We start from the raw sequence: 17,161 nt of genomic DNA, 5'->3' as shown, positions 1-17,161 counted from the left end.
AAACATAAACCCATTGTTGTCGAGTGGATTCCAACTCACAGCAACCCTATAGGACAGAGCAGAACTGCCCCATAGGGTTTCTAAGGAGCGGCTGGTTGATTCAAACTGCCAGCTTTTTGGTTAGTAGCCGAGCTCTTAGCCACTGCCCCACCCATAAAAAAACTCCTTGCCATTGAGTTGATTCCGACTCATAGCGACCTTACAGAACAGTGTAGGGTTGCCCCATAGGGTTTTCAAGGAATACCTGGTGGATTCAAACTGCCGACCTTATGGTTAGAAGACAAACACTTAACCACTACACCACCAGGGTTTCCCCTGCACCACCAGGGCTCCAATAATATGATACCTGCTCCCGCCAAGTCTATTCCAACTCATAGCAACCGTATAGGATAGAGTAGAACTGCCCCATAGGGTTTCCAAAGAGCAGCTGGTAGATTTGAACTGCTGGTTAGCAGGTGAGCTCTTAACCACTGTACCACCAGGACACAGTGCCTAAAATTGCTTTTGTCAACTAAATATTTAACCTGTGCAAATGCTTACTCTCCTTAAACTGAGAATTCCGTGAAATGTTACTATAAAAGTTCTTAAGCTTTGACTATTCATTAAATATTCCAGAAAGATATATATTACAAAATATTTGGGTGCAGAATTGTTTGTTTTTGAAACTAACAGACAAAGCAGTAAGTTAAATAAAACACTATCTTAAGGGATATTTTGCTATTTTTACCTCAAAGTAAATTTAACCTGGCAGGTGGTACAGTGTTTTTCAGATGCTATGGTAACAATAACAACTACAACTGCTAGCACTTATCAGCAGTCCCTGGTAGCACAAACAGTTAACCAACTGACTAGTAGCCAAAAGGTTGGTGGTTTGAATCCACCCAGAGGTGCCTCAGAAGATAGACCTGGCCATCAGCTTCCAAAAAGTCACAACCTGAAAACCCAATGGGGTTCTATGCTGCACACACGTGGTCGCCATGAGTTGGAATCGACTCAAAAACAACTAACAGCAACAAGCACTTACCAAGCCTTTGAAACAGTGCCTAGCATACAGTATGCGTTTTACTTGAATTAACTCCTTTCAGCTTCACAATCATTCTATGAGGTTAAGTCCCAATATCATGCCCATTTTACAGATGCATAGTGTGGTTCAGCTAATTAAGTGATAGAGCCTGGATTCAAACTCAAGTAGTCAGGCTCTGAAGCTGCTTGGAGGTAGGGAAAATGGCCCTGCTCTTCTCCTCCAGCGGGTGAGGCACCCAAGGTGTATATGTCAGAAGCACAGATGCCCATCTGCAGCACCCATGACCCTCCCCAAGTCACTGTGAACACGGCTTCATCAGACTGCTCTATATCCACCCAGCCAAGAACCTTCACTCTGAAAGCTTCCAAGCACCTGAGGTGGCAGATGGGGGAAAAGGTAGTTTCTTTGTGGTGATGACATCCAGTTTACTTTCCCCAGTTGCTGGTGATGACAACACAGTCAGTTCTTTCGGCAAGCTCTTACTTTTTCTAAGAGATAGTAGGGGAGCAATTGCTTTACATGAGGCCTTCGTTTCGCAATACTGGGCAATATTTTAGAAAACAGTTTCCTTATCCTAAGTCCCAGTTATTGGACAGGCTTGTTCAGGGCTTCCTTTACAATACTGTGCTGTCCCCAGGCATCTGACAGCAAGGTCTGTCCAAAGCTCAATGATACAGAAATAAAAGAGTTAGTATCATAAATGTTATCTGAATTTGTAACTGCAAGTCCAAGGCAATACAATGAATTAAAGTGCTAACCCTCAAAAGCACAACTACAAATTTGAGCTCTCTATCCAAAAAACTTCCTTTCCTGGCATTTATGCAAGTGGATGCTTTATAAATGACTTACACTTGAACAGACAAGAGAATCAAATGCCAACTGGAAGTGACCCTGGGGACTACCTACTTCAGCACCCTCCCCCCATGACACACAGTAAATGTAGCTGGGATTGCAAAAAATGAAGCTGGTTAGTGACAGAGCTGGGACCAACATCAGTCCCCAGCCTCCCATTCCAGGGCTCCCTTCACAATACTGTGCTCTTCCCAGACATCTGACAGTGAGGTCTGTTCAAAGTTCAATGATATGGAAATGAAAGAGTTATTATCATAAATGTTATCTGAATTGAATTTTGTAACTGGAAATGCAACTCAATACAGTGAATTACAGTGTTAACCCTCAAAAGTACAACTACAAATTTCAGGGTTTTCTCAGAATGGGAAAAACACGTCTAATAGGATAAATGTAACCGATGTAGAATCAACATGCAATTTTACAACTTTCATAAACAAAAGGGAACTGAAAAAATTCTTAGAACTATCTCTAGTATATGACAGAAAATGGTAAGTCAATAAAAAGCATAACTATTTCTTTATAACTATTCTAAAACTTTTGGTATTAAAGCAATAAAGAGACACAAAAAAAATGTACATAATTGGTTGACCCAAGAGTCTTGTCACCAATTAAGCTGCTTTCACTCTGAGCTAGTTTTCCCTAAAACAAAAATACCATCTGTTTTACCTAAAACATTAAAATGTTCTATTTTCTTGTCAATTCAGAAATCACATCTGTAGCCATTTCCTAGAAAGACAGCGAAAGACATTATATTTATGGGTGACTGCGTAAGAAATGATGTTCAATCAAAATGTAATTTTCATCTACTGAAGAAAATTTCATTTCTCCAATGAACAGACTGTAACTTTGGAAGAACACACAGTACATAAACAGACTGATTTTCACAAATAAAAAAAGACTTTAAAAGTTAATGCTGTAAAATAAGGTTGTTTTGTCGAAGGCAGAAATCGCAAAAATACGTTTGTATTCACGTTGCGTATCTTTGTCGACAACTGAAATCTATCTGGTGTGAAGTTTCCAGGTGAGAAGAAGAAAAAACAACAACTTTTTATTGGTGCTACATCTCTTCACGCTACGAGCCATCATATAAGCAGTGTAAAAATGAAAACAACAAAACACAAACCACTTTCTATTTTCAAAACACTTTTAGAAACAGTATTGGTCCTGGGAAAGACACTGTACTATACAATCCAGTGAAGTGACTGAAGAAGATACAAAACACTGGAGAAAACATCACTCACAGTGAACGCAAACACAATGTCACAAAGGACTGGGAACACATTTCAAAGAAAAACACACAAGCCAACCAACTGCCGATAATATTTTGAGTATATGTTAAGTACCTACAACAAATCTGAGACCCCAGGTACATTTTAATGTGTCAAGCAGCTCAGTTTCACACGTTATATTCTTGCCTAAAAAAATAAAAAAGTAATGCTACTCTCCAAATAAGGATGAAATAAATAAGTCCAAAGGCTCTATGTAAAATTTTTCTTTTACCACAAAGCTGTGAAGTGTTCTGAAGTCCAAGATGGGCTTGAAGCCCTCCCTGACTTTTTCAGGATCAGGATACCTTCACTAAAATCCTTTTCCTTGTTCCTCTTGTAGTGCACGCTTTATTAATCTGCATTTAGAAGGAAAAAAAATCTGGTTCAGAAGAATGGAAGACTTTGAAATAACGCCACATCACTTCAGTCTAAGCCCTGAACTGCTTTGGGTTAATTAGCTTTATTTTAGCAATTTCAGAAGATATGATGGACTGTGGGAAGAAAAGAAGGTAGACAGATGGACGAGGATTAAGCTTGTAAGAAATGAGAAAAAATAAACAACGAAGGAATTGCTCTCATATGATCATCAACTTCCCCTCACCCCAGTACAAATCACTTAAAAGTCACTCATATTTCAGAATTTAATTGACTTTAACACTTTCATAGTGCATTATATAATTCCAACTAATGGGAGAAGGAGGTAGAAAACATGGGAGCTACAGCAATCATAGAATAGAATCATTCCAAATCCCCATTACCTAGCAGACACCAAGACTAAATGTCCGCTATTCTTTGATGCCATCTCATCTCGTTCCCACAGTTTTTCTTAGCTTCTACAAAGTCATGTATTTCCAAATATCTTAGCTGGAAATCACTATACTTCTGCCTAGCTTATACATGGCAGTCCCCAAGCTATCTCTGCCTTCCTACTGTGGTGCATCAAAATATCCCATTATAATCCTACACATACAGGCACATATTTTCTTCCCCATCTCATGCATTTCCTGATTATGGCCCTTGATGGCATTAACTGCAAGATGTTGTAAGCTACCAGCAAAATCACTTTAATTTCATTAGATAAACCACACAACTAAAACACACCACGTAAACCTAATTCATTGTATAATAATCTGGCAACAATAAACTAGAACCGCACAGCTAGTTAAGAAAGTTTGATTTAAAGTATAAATGATAAAAAGGCAATTAAAACATAGACTAACCAGGCAATTTAGCAGGTGTTCACTTAAGACTTAACTACTTTGCCATTGCTTTTCAAGAAATAAAAACTTAAGACCATCATTTAAAACACAGTCTATTTAACCACTTCCACAAATAAACTCTAAAATAATTCTGTACCTAGAAACAAAATCACAGCAGACTATAAGTACAAGGGCAGCCTAGCATAAACATTAAACTGCCTAATGCAAGATGTATAAAAAGTATTATTTCAGGAAGTAAAAGAATGAAATAGGAAATAAAAAATATAATGCTGATAATCAAGAAGCTGAACACTCAAAGGTAGAGCACTCAGTAAAGAAGAGGACTCTTGCAAAGAAAAAAAAAGTCAACAACAAGAAATAAGTACTCATACAGAATGTGGTGGAAAGGGGTGAAGAGTCAGCACTCCTCAGCTAGCAAAGACTATTCAGAGACACTTTCCAACAGTTTTTTAGGGGACAGGAATTAGGACAGAGAAGAACTGCGGAGGCACCCACGGATGCACGGTATTACTCTGATGCCATTCAGAAGAGTCAAGGTAGTTCCTGCTTTGCTGTGTATTAGGAAACTTATTATTTATTTTAAACAATTTCATAATTCTCCCAAACTATATGTTTCTACAGGTCTACAATCTCTGCAAAATATACGCAAAATCCAAAAAAGCTCTGGGAAAAAAAAAAAAAGATTTTTCATAACTCATTTGGCGTTAAAACCAAACCTGAACTGACACGTTGTTAAGTGCCATGGCTCACATGGCACCCTATGCACAATGGCATAGCGACCAACACCGCCCGAGCCTGCACCATCCTCACAGCCGTTGCTATGTCTGGGCCCGCTGTGCAGCCACTACATCAATCTGTCTTGCTGAGGGTCCTCCTCTTTTTCATTGACCCTCTACTTTACCAGCATGATGTCCTTCCCCAGAGACTGATCCCTCCTGATAACATGTCCAAAGTACATGAGATGAAGTCTTGCCATCCTCGCTTCTAAGGAGCATTCTGGCCATATCTCTTCCCAGAGTTGTTCATTCTTCTGGCAGTCCATGGTATATTCAATATTCTTTGCCAACATCATAATTTAAAGGCATCAATTCTTCTTTGATCTTCCTTATTCATTGGCCAGCTTTCACATGCATATGAGGTGACTGAAAATACCATGGCTTGGGTCAGGCACACTTTAGTCCTCAAAGTGACATCTTTGCGTTTTAACACTGAAAGAGGTTTTTTTTGCAGCAGATTTGCCCAAAATGCAATACACTGTTTGATTTCTTGACTGCTTCTTCCATGGGCACTGACTGTGGATCCAAGTAAAATGAAATCCTTGACAACTGCCATCTTTTCTCCATTTATCATAATGTTGCTTATTGGTCTAGTTGTGGGGTTTTTTTGTTTTTTTTTTTTGTTTTTTATTGAGGTGGGGATTCTAGACTAAGATAGACTGGGAAAAAGGACCTGGCGATCTACTTCTGCAAACATTAGCCAGTGAAAACCTCATGGATAGCAGCAGAACTGACAGGAGGCTATATATGATCTTTATTTATCCTACTTCATCTGAATATTCGGAAATTTAAAAAGTATTTGATTAGGAGTTCTGCCCCAGGCCCCACAGTATTATGTAATATTAAAAAAAAAAAAAAAACCAAACCCAGTGCCGTCCAGTAGATTCCGACTCATAGCGACCCTATAGGACAGAGCAGAACTGCCCCATAGAGTTTCCAAGGAGCACCTGGCAGATTTGAACTGCCGATCCTTTGGTTAGCAGCTGCAGTACTTAACCACTACGCCACCAGGGTTTCCATTATGTAATATGCTATATATAAATAATTACTTTCCTAAAATTAGAAAGTTGTGAATTTAGTAATATATGTATCCCTGAATATTCCAGGTAAGAGACTGAGAACTGTAATTATGGACCCACCACCCACCTGTCAGTTTCTTGGACTGTGGTGTTGCTTGCATGTTGCTATGGAACCTGTGAGACCAGAATTTCAAATACCAGCAGGGTAACCCATGGTGGAGGTTTCAGCAGAGCTTCCAGACTAGGATGGAGTAGGAAGCAAGGCCTGGCAATCTATTTCTAAAAATCAGTCAATGAAAACCCTATGGATCACAATAGACTACTGTCAGACATACTCCTAGAAGATGAGCCTCCCATGCTGGAAGGCATTCAAATATAATCACGAAGATGGCACAAGACTGAGCGATGTTTCACTGTGCTATAGATAGGGCCATGAGTTAAAGCAGATTCAATAGCGACTAATAACAACTTAGGGACAGTCTACACAGCAGAGTCTAACCCAAAGATCCTGTGGAGAGGAGACGTTGCCTGAGTATGTAATAAGCAAGAAAGAACAAGAAAGGAAAGAGAAACAAAACCATGGACACATCCCAGCATGAGGCAGGAGTGCAAAATAGACATCTGTCTTTGAATAACTGTCCAAACCAGGGAATAAGCACATTTAATGTGGTTCTAAACAGCTCACTGAGAAACAGTAAATGTTTGAGGAATACTATATTTTCTTAATGTGTGAACAGCCCAAGTCCCAATAGGATCAAGATGCTTGCTCTTATTTTATGAGCTTTATCTTTTTTCCCCAGTTCTTAATTTTATAGTACCCAGTTATGTTTTAGTTTAGGAATAAACAGAAAATCACCCAGTTTCTTTGATTTGTTTGCTATGGCTTTTTGCCTAACTGATGAGGAGTCTTGAGGAAGTTTTAAAACATTTTTTTAGCACCCAGGACTGATTTATTCAGCTCTGACTGCTTTCTACAATGTATAGAACACAACTCCAGTCTCTGAGGTGAAGGGGGCAAGGAAGAATAGTCAATGATTAGAACATATGGTCACTGCCCTTGGGTCTAGTTGATGAACCTAATGAATAGACACTACTAGCTGCCTACCCCAAGTCCTCTCTCCCATTCTCCATTACCGACATTTTTCCTGAGGATGCTTTGATAAAAAATCAAAACTAACAAAAAACCTTGATTCCTCATGCTAGGGGTGGCCATGTGACATAGTACTTAACAATGAAATGTAATTAGAATTCTAGTAAGTGGAGCTTCCCAGAAAGTTATCGTGCCCCCACTTTAATCAAAGAAAGCAGACTTCATGGGCATGATGCTTGTCCTTTGCTCTTCCCCCTTTCTCGTGCCAGCAACACAGAAGCAAAGTCTGGAGAAGTAGGAATTATTTTGAGACCCTGAGAACAACAGCTGCAACCTAAAAATGGCAGAATTGAAAAGTAAAAGGAGCCTGGATCTTTGCTGATCTCATGAAACATATCATAAGTCTTAGACTGCCTACCCAAGGTCCTTGGGCGACAAAAACAGTTTCCGCTTTCCCGCTAACCTAAAGGTTGGTAGCAGTATGGAAGATAAGGCCTGACAACCTGCTTCTGTTCTGATTACGGCCAAGAAAACCCTATGGAGAAGTTTTACTCTACAATACATGGGGTCACTATGAGTCAGAACTGGCTTGGCAGAAACTAACAACAAGGAACTATGTACCTCTGAACCCATTAATGGAAAAAATCAACTGCTTTCTTGTGAAGCCAGTGTAATAAGATTTCAGTTATATGCTGTTGAATACTATCAATCCAATGTAAAATGTTATACACTCAAAAAGTGATACTGGATACCATAAGGGAGGCTTACAAGCACCAAAAGCTTAACATTAACCTTAAAGGAAGACAATGTTGAATGCAAGATGATTCTCCAAAGCAAAAAGTTTCCCATAAAGATTCATCATTACAGACAAACTTTTCCTTCAAGGGCTGCTTAAGTTTAAAGATGTACTTCACTTAACTGTCTATCAAATGTCATGCATAACCTCTTTCTCGTATACTCACCCTCTCCACCTTCCATTTTTAGTCATTAATTTAGTGAACACCTCCTATGTGCTATGCACTTCTTCTTTATTTCACTCAATTATTTGCAACTTCTCAATACAAATAAGTCATCTTCATTTTTCCATGGAACTTGTGAGACAGTTCTCATAAAAACTAGAGCTAAAGCCTCAGAATACACCAGTACCATGCATGCTGTCTCTGTTATTGAGAGAATCTGATTAATACCTTATTATTGCTGAACATTTAGGTCTCTTAAAATATTTGTTCACATGATTAAAAAAGCTTAGATACATATCTTTGTCCCCAGTTCTCTTTATCTCTATAGTTGATCATTTCTGCAGGATGGATTTCCTCCAGAGCAATTAACAGTTCAAATGTTCCTGGCACATATCTCGAGGTCACTTTCCTCAAAGGTTGCTAGGTACCATGTTAGAATGATGAGCAAGACAGCCCATGCCTTCAAAGAGTTTATTAACAAGTCTCTGAGAAGAGACAATATACATGTGGTAAGTGGAACAATAGTAGGCAAGTGCATAATCCCATGAGAGCATACAAGAGAGACACTTAGCCCTGACTCAAGGATATTGGGATGTTTCCAGAGGATGTGATATCTACACTAAATCCTAAAAGATATTCCGGTATTAATCAGGCAAATTGTGTGTTTGGGGGGCAGGGTAGGTAGGTTATTTTTCCAGGCAGCAAAGATCTAGAAGTAAGAGAGAATATGGTATATTGCAGAATTGATGGTCATTGGGCTGGAGCATACAGTGTGGGCGGGGGTGATGTGGAAGAGGAGGCCAAAGAGACCAATATGCAGCCTTGTAATCTGTATTAAGTCTGGAGTTCATCCTTTGGGTTACGGAGAAAAGAGCTCTGAGACACCATGGTGAGAGAAGCCCAAGTCATATGGAGTGGCTGTATATAGCAGACACTGGCAACTGACAGACCCAACAGAGATTTCAGCTGACAGCAACATTAGCCTCATGAGTCAGCCCTCTTGGCCATTCAGCCCAGTTAAGCTTTCGGGAAACCCCAGCCTCAATCTTAAACTGGCTGTAGTATTATAAGAGATCTGAAGAAAGAACTGCCCAGCTGAACCCAGTCAATCCACAGAACAATAAGAGACACAGTAAACTATTACTTTAAGGCACTAGTTTTGGGGTAGTTAGTTACACAATAGACTACTAAAATATTTGACTATCAGGTCAGACTTCTCTCAATGGGCAATAAGAAGTCCCTGGAGAATGTTGAAATTAGAACTGTGCTTTGGTAGATTACTTTGACAACATGTAACAAGTAGAGAAATTGAAGAGAAGGGGACAAGAAGCCATGACAGTAGTCTAGGCAAAGCATAAACGATGGTTTAGACTAACAAGAAGAGAGGAAGGGATGAATGTCAGAGATGGGTAGAAGTAAAATGCAAAAGACTCTCCAATTGATGAAATTACTGAATTAAAAAAAGGTAGAAATCAAAGATGGATCTTGGGTTTTGGAACTGAGACAACTAAAAAGAGGATGATGCTAGTAATTAAGATTGGGATCCAAAGGAAAGAGTGAAACGAAGAAGACAGAAAAAATCAGAGGTGCTGGGAGATCATCCAGGGAAAACCATTAAATGATGAAATAAATGGAAACAAGGATATGGAGTGCCTTTCCTGGAACTAAGCATTTTTTATATCGGTTTGACATTCTGAAGCTGCTCAAGGCCAGAAAACATTAATTTCCTTTGCTTTGTTGTTGTTACTCAAGGCAACCCCATATGTGCCAGAGTAGAACTGTGTTGCGTAGAGTTTTCAAGACTGTACCCTTTCAGAAGCAGGCCACCAGGCCTGTCTTCTGAAGTGTCTCTGGGTGAGTTCAAACTGTCAACATTTCAGCTAGTAGTTGAGCACTTAACTGCCTGCACCATCCAGGGACTGCTCTTTAGCTTTGTTGTTGTTGTCATTACGTGCCATCAAGTCAGTTCCAACTTATGAAGACCCTATGCACAGTAGAATGAAAAACTGCCTGGTCCTACACGATCCTCACAGTTGTTGCTATGTTTGAGCCCATTGCTGCAGCCATAGTGTCAATCCATCTCATTGAGGGTCTTCTTCTTTTTTGCTGACCCTCTATTTTACCAAGCGTGATGTTCTTCTCCAGGGACTGGTCCCCCTGATGACATGTCCAAAGTACATGAGACAGAGTCTCGCCATCCTTGCTTCTACAGAAGCATTCTGGCTGTACTTCTTCCCAGACACATTTGTTCATTCTTCTGGCAGTCCATGGTATATTCCATATTCTTCACCAGCACTGTAATTCAAAGGCATCAATTCTTCTTTCGTCTTCCTTAGTCATTGTTCAGCTTTCACATGCATATGAGGTGACTGAAAATACCATGGCTTGGATCAGGCACACCTTAGTCCTCAAAGTGACATCTTTGTTTTTTAACACTTTAAAGAGGTCTTTTGCAGCAGATCCTCTTTTATTTTACCACATTGTTAATGCAATATTTTCTAAGTAATACTTTCCTTTTCCAGCCAAAAGAAAGAGATATAGGATTCCTTAACATTAAGTAACCTGCTAAAAATTAAAAGCACTTAAAGGTACATGTGTAGTAGTGCTTTAAACAAATTACTTTCAAACTAAAAAGGATTCTACTTGAAAAATTAAATTTTCAAAGGTTATCTCAATATAATTTTATTACGCAGTGGCATTTCAAACTATCTACCTTTAAAAAAAAAACTCATTTTACACCTTGTCAAACCACGTGACTTCTGAGTTTGTGTCGTGGCAAAGTTGGTTCCTGTCCTGCCTGAACAGATGAGCTGCTGAAAGAAGACTGCAACCTCTCCACCTGTCTCAGATCTCTCCCTGCACCGTCAGAGTCTCTAAGCCTGCAAGTCTCTGTGTTGTTTCTTTACAACTGGTTACCTTAGGCAGTGACGAAAGTAGAGAGAAACAGAAACATGCATTTACGTTTTAGGATTAATTACGGTTAAACAATTTATGACTGTTAGTATGCCCTAACTTTAACTCTTAATCATACCTGCTTTCTCTACAAAGACTATGAATGCGATGTACATGTTATATAACTCACACACTCGCATGAACTAAATTAGGCACATCAGCATGTATTATATCCTTTTCAGCAGGTTACAAACTATTTTTTAAACAATCATAAACTAAATTATGTTAGGTTGTAGCAATAGTTAATGCTGCCACTTGCATGATCAAATTCATTTACAAGTATTATTAATATTCTATGGGTTTTAGATAAGTGTTTCTCAACTTTTTTTTTCCATTATCACCTAAGAAGGTGTTTTAAACATTCCTTTTGTAACTATCCCCCAATACAGTTTAATACCACAAATCAACTGTATATCTGTTTACGTACTATATGCATATCTGTGCTTTATATGTAAAAAGAATATTTTTCAACCCCCGCCCAAACAAATTTCCACCCCCTTTGAGGGGGCTATCTCCCCCATTGAAAATATATGGTTTATGTTGCTAATTTGTTATTCAAATAGGAAATGTTATAATGAAAAGAAAGCCACGCCCTAGAATATCACAGAAGACTCGTGAAAAATATGAAAGAGACTCACAGCCACACTTCCGAAAAGCCCAATTTAAAGACTGAGAACTGCAGACAATTATTTAACTTTCAGTGCCTGTTAAATAAAACTACCAAATTCTTCCATTTTATAAACCACAATCATTCTTCCATTCTTCACCGATTTTACTGAGATCAGTAACTCAGATCATTTGTGGCTAAAAAGTAAAATACAGATTTTAAAACCAAAAATGCAAGAAGTTCTATTCATGTGGCTCTAAAGTACACAATGGATACTAAAGATAAAAACAAGAATTTGACCGTCAGAAGTATTCCCAGTCTACCTAACTATGAAAATAGTGGCATTGGCATTTGGTACAATAGAACCGCAAAGAAATAGTATTAAGATCCACCAACTGCTCCTTGGAAACTCTATGGGACAATTCTACTGTGTCCTATAGGGTTGATATGAGTCGGAATCGACTCGACAGCAACAGGCTTGGGTACGAGTTTATACCTTCTAACTTCCTTCCTCTAGCATAAGTAGGGCTTAGCTATCAGTTACCGCCGGCTAAGGCTGGGACAGTATGGGAACAAGAAAAGAAAGCCACCGGGCACATACCTTCCTCTGATCCACTGTGACCCCAGCCCCACCTCATTCTACTTACTCACCCCAACCAACCTATCCACCATGTGCCCATAATGAGACCCATGATAGACATTCAAAGCTAAAAGGACATTAATACGGTGATTGTGGAGTGGGTACAAATTACTTATATCAAGCATATGTTATTCTTACAATCAGCAAAAACAAAGACCTTCCCCCAACCAAACATATTAAGAAAACAAAAGTTAAGAGGGAAGAGGGTTATTTTACATACAAGTAGATTTACTATCTAAGGAACAGGCATATAACTCCAAATGCATCAAAACATTACTTATTTTGAAACAAAGAAAAACATAACATTTTATAATTTTATAACTGATTTTTCTTTTGGTGCTATTTTTTTCACTATGAGTCAGAATTGACTCGATGGCAAAGGGTTTGGTTTTTGGGTTTGAACCACTACCTGGCAAATTGAAAGCTTTTTTAAAACTTCAGCAGTGTTACTTATACTTTAATATTATTACAAAACACTTACCTACCTGTTCTAAGGTATAAACCGTCTATGTCTTAAGTTTCTACTTAATGAAGAAATTTAGACAACTAAGGCTTCAGTCTATTCTTAAGTGAAACCTCAACTTTTCCAACTATATATGGCTTTTTTTTCCTATGATACTTCAGCTTCATTTATTTTGAGTAATTTTAATAAACATACCTAGTTAAAATCATGAATTATTCCTTGCATAATTATTCTTTTATCCTACAACTTGGAAGAGGTGATATTAACTTCTCAATTTAAGACAGCAAAAAGTTCTATTAAAAAAATAATATGCTAGGTATCTGGGACCACTGTGAAATGGCCTACTGCTATTTGGTCATTAAAAACAGATGACTTTGATGATTAAAAAATTACTGATAAAAACCATAACATACTTCCTTGCAAATAAGAGATAGCCACCAAATAAAGGCCTGGATATTAGGGCAACTGAACACCTCACTGACTTAAGCATAAATAAATAGCACCAAAAGAAGGCAATGTGACCAGCAAAACACATCTAGTGAATGATTTACAGTAGGAACCCTAATCTAATAATAATTTTTTCTTCTTTCATTAAAAGAAAAAAAATTGGACCAGGGAATTAATGAAAACAAGGTAACTAAGAAAAAGGTCTTTCAATAGAAGATATAATTTAAAAATAATCAGTATTAAATAAGACATTGTTTATCATAAAGGTACATGTTTAACATCCTATGCCAAATATCTTGGGGAAATATTATGTACTAGTTTATTCAGTAATGAATATACCAAACACTGTGTTAACTATCAGCACCGAACATGATATAGACCTTGGTCTCAAGCTCAGTCTGATGGGAGAAAAACCATTTCTTCAGTAATTTTTAAAAATTAATATATTGAATATTGAAATATCGCCCCAAAACACATGCTGTTTAGAGAACAGAACCATGAAAACCAAAAAATGTCAGACTATAAAAGTGCTAAAGGCTTATGGGAAATTAAGTATTTACCTTGGCTCCACACTCAGCCTTATTATATTTTTTTGTGGCAGAGAGTCTTGTGATTTTTGTTCCAAATCCTATTAAGAAAAAAAAAAATTTACTTTTAAAATTCAAGTTTCAAATTAAGACCCTGCAAAAATCATGAACGTTAAAAAAGAAGGGGAAAAATCTCCTTCCAGCACATGTTGTTGTTAGCTGCCGTTGAGTCACTTCTGACCCATGGCGACCCCGTGTGTGGAACAGAACAGCTCCAAAGGGTTTTCAAGGCTGTGACCTTTCAAAAGAAGATTGCCATCCCTGTCTTCCGAGGCGATTCTGTGTGGTTTCAAACTGCCAACCTTTCTGCTGGTAGTCAAGTACTTCACTGTTTGCACCACCCAGGGACAAAGTCCATCAAAGCTCAAAATAAAAAATCCTCTTCTGTGTGTGTGTATTTAGACTTCTAGTACAGTATATGCTACAGGTGAAGACCAAACTGGGGCTAGAGTCCATGATGGGTAGCTCCAACTAGAAACAAATCAGAGTTCAGGGACAATTCTGCAAAGGATTTTGCTACTTTACATTTGTATACATTTCATAGCCTTCAGAAACACATGTCCATTTCATGTATTCGACATTAACATGGAAATGTATAATTATGACTTGCTTACTAGCACCAGTGTATGAAAAGACTGAAGCTGTATCTCTGACTCGTGACACGTAAATTCAAATTACATGCAAAATCTCACAGCCTATTATTCACTATATACTCTACTCACTACTCTCTACAGACCCTATAGATAAATATATTACAAATTTAAAATATCTTAGTTGCCGATTGAAAGAGGGTTACAGTTAACCATTTGGCCAATATTCCTCCTTGCTGCAGATGAAACAATGAAGGAATCGCATGTTCTACCTTTTTGTTTTATTAGTTCATCTGCTCCTCACAACGCAAGCCAAGGTAGGTATTATCACCTCGTTTTACAGATAAGTGAGCGAGGGCACACAGATGTTAAATAATTTCTTCCAGGCCCATGCAATCAGGTGCAGGGGCTGAGGCAAATAGCTAGTCTAATTCCTCAGTCACTGCTTTACTCTTACATACATCTCAGCACAGCCCCCAGCACTCTATGGATTCAGGCTGAAATCCTAAGACAACCGAAGGTTATTAAAATTCAAGCTTAGCAAGAAAAGCTTAAGGGCTGAAAAAATTCAAATGTCAAGGGGTTTCTAATTAAAACCAAGCAAAATAACCTATTACAACACTGGCTGAGTTGCCTTACAATATCACCTTAGTAGTATTCTGAAAACCCATCCATCCCCTGTGTTTCACACATATATGTTTTATTTTTCATGTTTAGGCTTAATGAGAAGTAACCTTCCATTTGAATTTGCCTGAACAAAACACATGTCATAAGTCACATGTAGACACATTTATAGGAAAGAAAGACAAATGTGTAAAACATATAAAGTGATAAAAAAAAAAAACCTTTCAAATAATGTACAAATAATTGTATTTCAATGTCTTTTCATTAAACTTCTCACCCCCTTTTCTAATTCAAGAATAAAAGAATCATACACTTTTATGATGAGTATAAAAGATACCAACTAACCATCTCTAAGAAGTTATCGGAAGAGTAAGAGTCGTATGTGTGCTTGTCCTTCAAAATAAGAAGAAGTGCAGAATCTCCAATTATCTTCTTCAAATTCATTAATGAGTGAAAAAGTCTGTGAATGAAAATATTTTACTAGTCTGAGAGGTAATTCAAAAGTCTGCATACAATATTTTCAGTTTCTTTAATAATGCTCAAACTGCCATTACCTTTACCCTACATTCACAGAGTAAAACCTATAATGAACTGGATATTTTTCTCTCAGAATTAAGTATGCAGAAGAAAGGTTAATTAGAAGATTAACGAATAAGGATTGATTTAAAATAGAAAATTTTCTGGACACACTTGAAACAAACTTACCCAAATTTCTTATACCTCTATGAACATCATACCAAATAACATAACTATCCACCATGATCGTCCCAAGAGCTGTAAGTCACTCTATCAAAAAACAAAAACTGATACTTTACTTTAGAAGAATCTTTTATATGGACTGAAACAACAGAAGACATGATATTAACTCTCAGGCTCACAAGAAAACTCCATCAGTATACACCATCCCCTAGAATTCATATAGGTATTCTGTGGTACTTAGTTTCACATTCTTGTTCAAAAGAACTATAGTGTTTTACAGATCTAGATAATGCAACTGTCTTCATTCTTGTTACTTTTCTTCATCACAAAATTATTAACAGTATTCAAAATGTATTTTTATGTCTGTGGTATCAAAAGAATGTTTAAGGATCAATTAATTCAAGACAAATTCTGAAATATAACCTCAGTCCTTCTATTTTCTACATGGTCATCTTTATCCATTAAGCACCCAGAACCTGGAGAATGTTCTGCTCAAACACTAGATCAAACCTTATATGCATTACAGTGTATCAAAGAGTCCTAATTCAAATTGTATAAAGCCACAGATCGATGTTTGCCTCCTAAAGGCACATATGCAGCTGTCTAATAAGATAAGCACTAAAGGCTGCAACACAGCATTCTCCCAACACTTTCTAAGGATGTAAAAAGATGCTTCATTTAAAAAAAAAAAAAAAAGCACATAAAGTTTGGCAAACACTAGGTAAAACAAAATTAAAATGTTTCAAAATGTTTCATCAATGTGGGACTTCTCAGAGCCACTAACGTCCTAATGCGAACTTAATCCTGTTTTTATATGAATACAACCCATGAAATAACACCTAGGAACATTCACGATTTTCTAGTTTGTGGTCACTGCTGTTGTTTTAGGATGTTATAATGTCTGCCATTCAATAGGTCCCTCACCCTCATCCTTTGTTTAGCTTTCTCTTACATACTTTAATTCCAATTTAGGAATTGGTAGAATTCTAAAACCTTTTTCTAACTGGCCTCTTTATCATTTCTTCTTCCCTTCCAGCTACCCCCATTTTCCACTTTCAAATTAAATGTTCATTACAGCGTACCAGTCTAATTCATTTTTTTTCCATGCCACAAATAAAATTAACTTCCAAATAGGACATGACGTATTCTTGCTGTCAGTTTAAACACCCACTGCCGTCGAATCAATTCCGACTCATCGCAACACTATGGGACAGAGCAGAACTGCCCCGTACGGTTTCTAAGGCTATAAATCATTACAGAAGCACACTGCCACGTCTTTCTCCTTCAGAGCAGCTGGTGGGTTCAAAACACCAACCTTTTGGTTAGCAGCCAAGTGCTTGAACC

At 37.8% G+C, this 17,161-nt stretch overlaps 1 protein-coding gene across 1 annotated transcript in view; it reads right to left on the bottom strand.

The window, feature by feature from the left end:
* MAN2A1 (mannosidase alpha class 2A member 1) overlaps window positions 1-17,161 on the bottom strand; it is a 180,989-nt gene that overhangs the window by 69,488 nt on the left and 94,340 nt on the right. Inside the window, exons 11-12 of the mRNA XM_049871853.1 lie at window positions 15,464-15,578; window positions 13,878-13,945 (exon numbers count right to left, since the gene is read on the bottom strand). Coding sequence (XP_049727810.1) covers window positions 13,878-13,945; window positions 15,464-15,578 — 183 coding nt within the window. The remainder of the gene's footprint in view (window positions 1-13,877; window positions 13,946-15,463; window positions 15,579-17,161) is intronic.

Source organism: Elephas maximus, chromosome 2 (assembly GCF_024166365.1).
Source record: "Elephas maximus indicus isolate mEleMax1 chromosome 2, mEleMax1 primary haplotype, whole genome shotgun sequence".
NCBI lineage: Eukaryota > Metazoa > Chordata > Mammalia > Proboscidea > Elephantidae > Elephas > Elephas maximus.
Note: the sequence above shows the minus strand (reverse complement) of the source record. Positions and strands in the feature narration are given on the sequence as shown.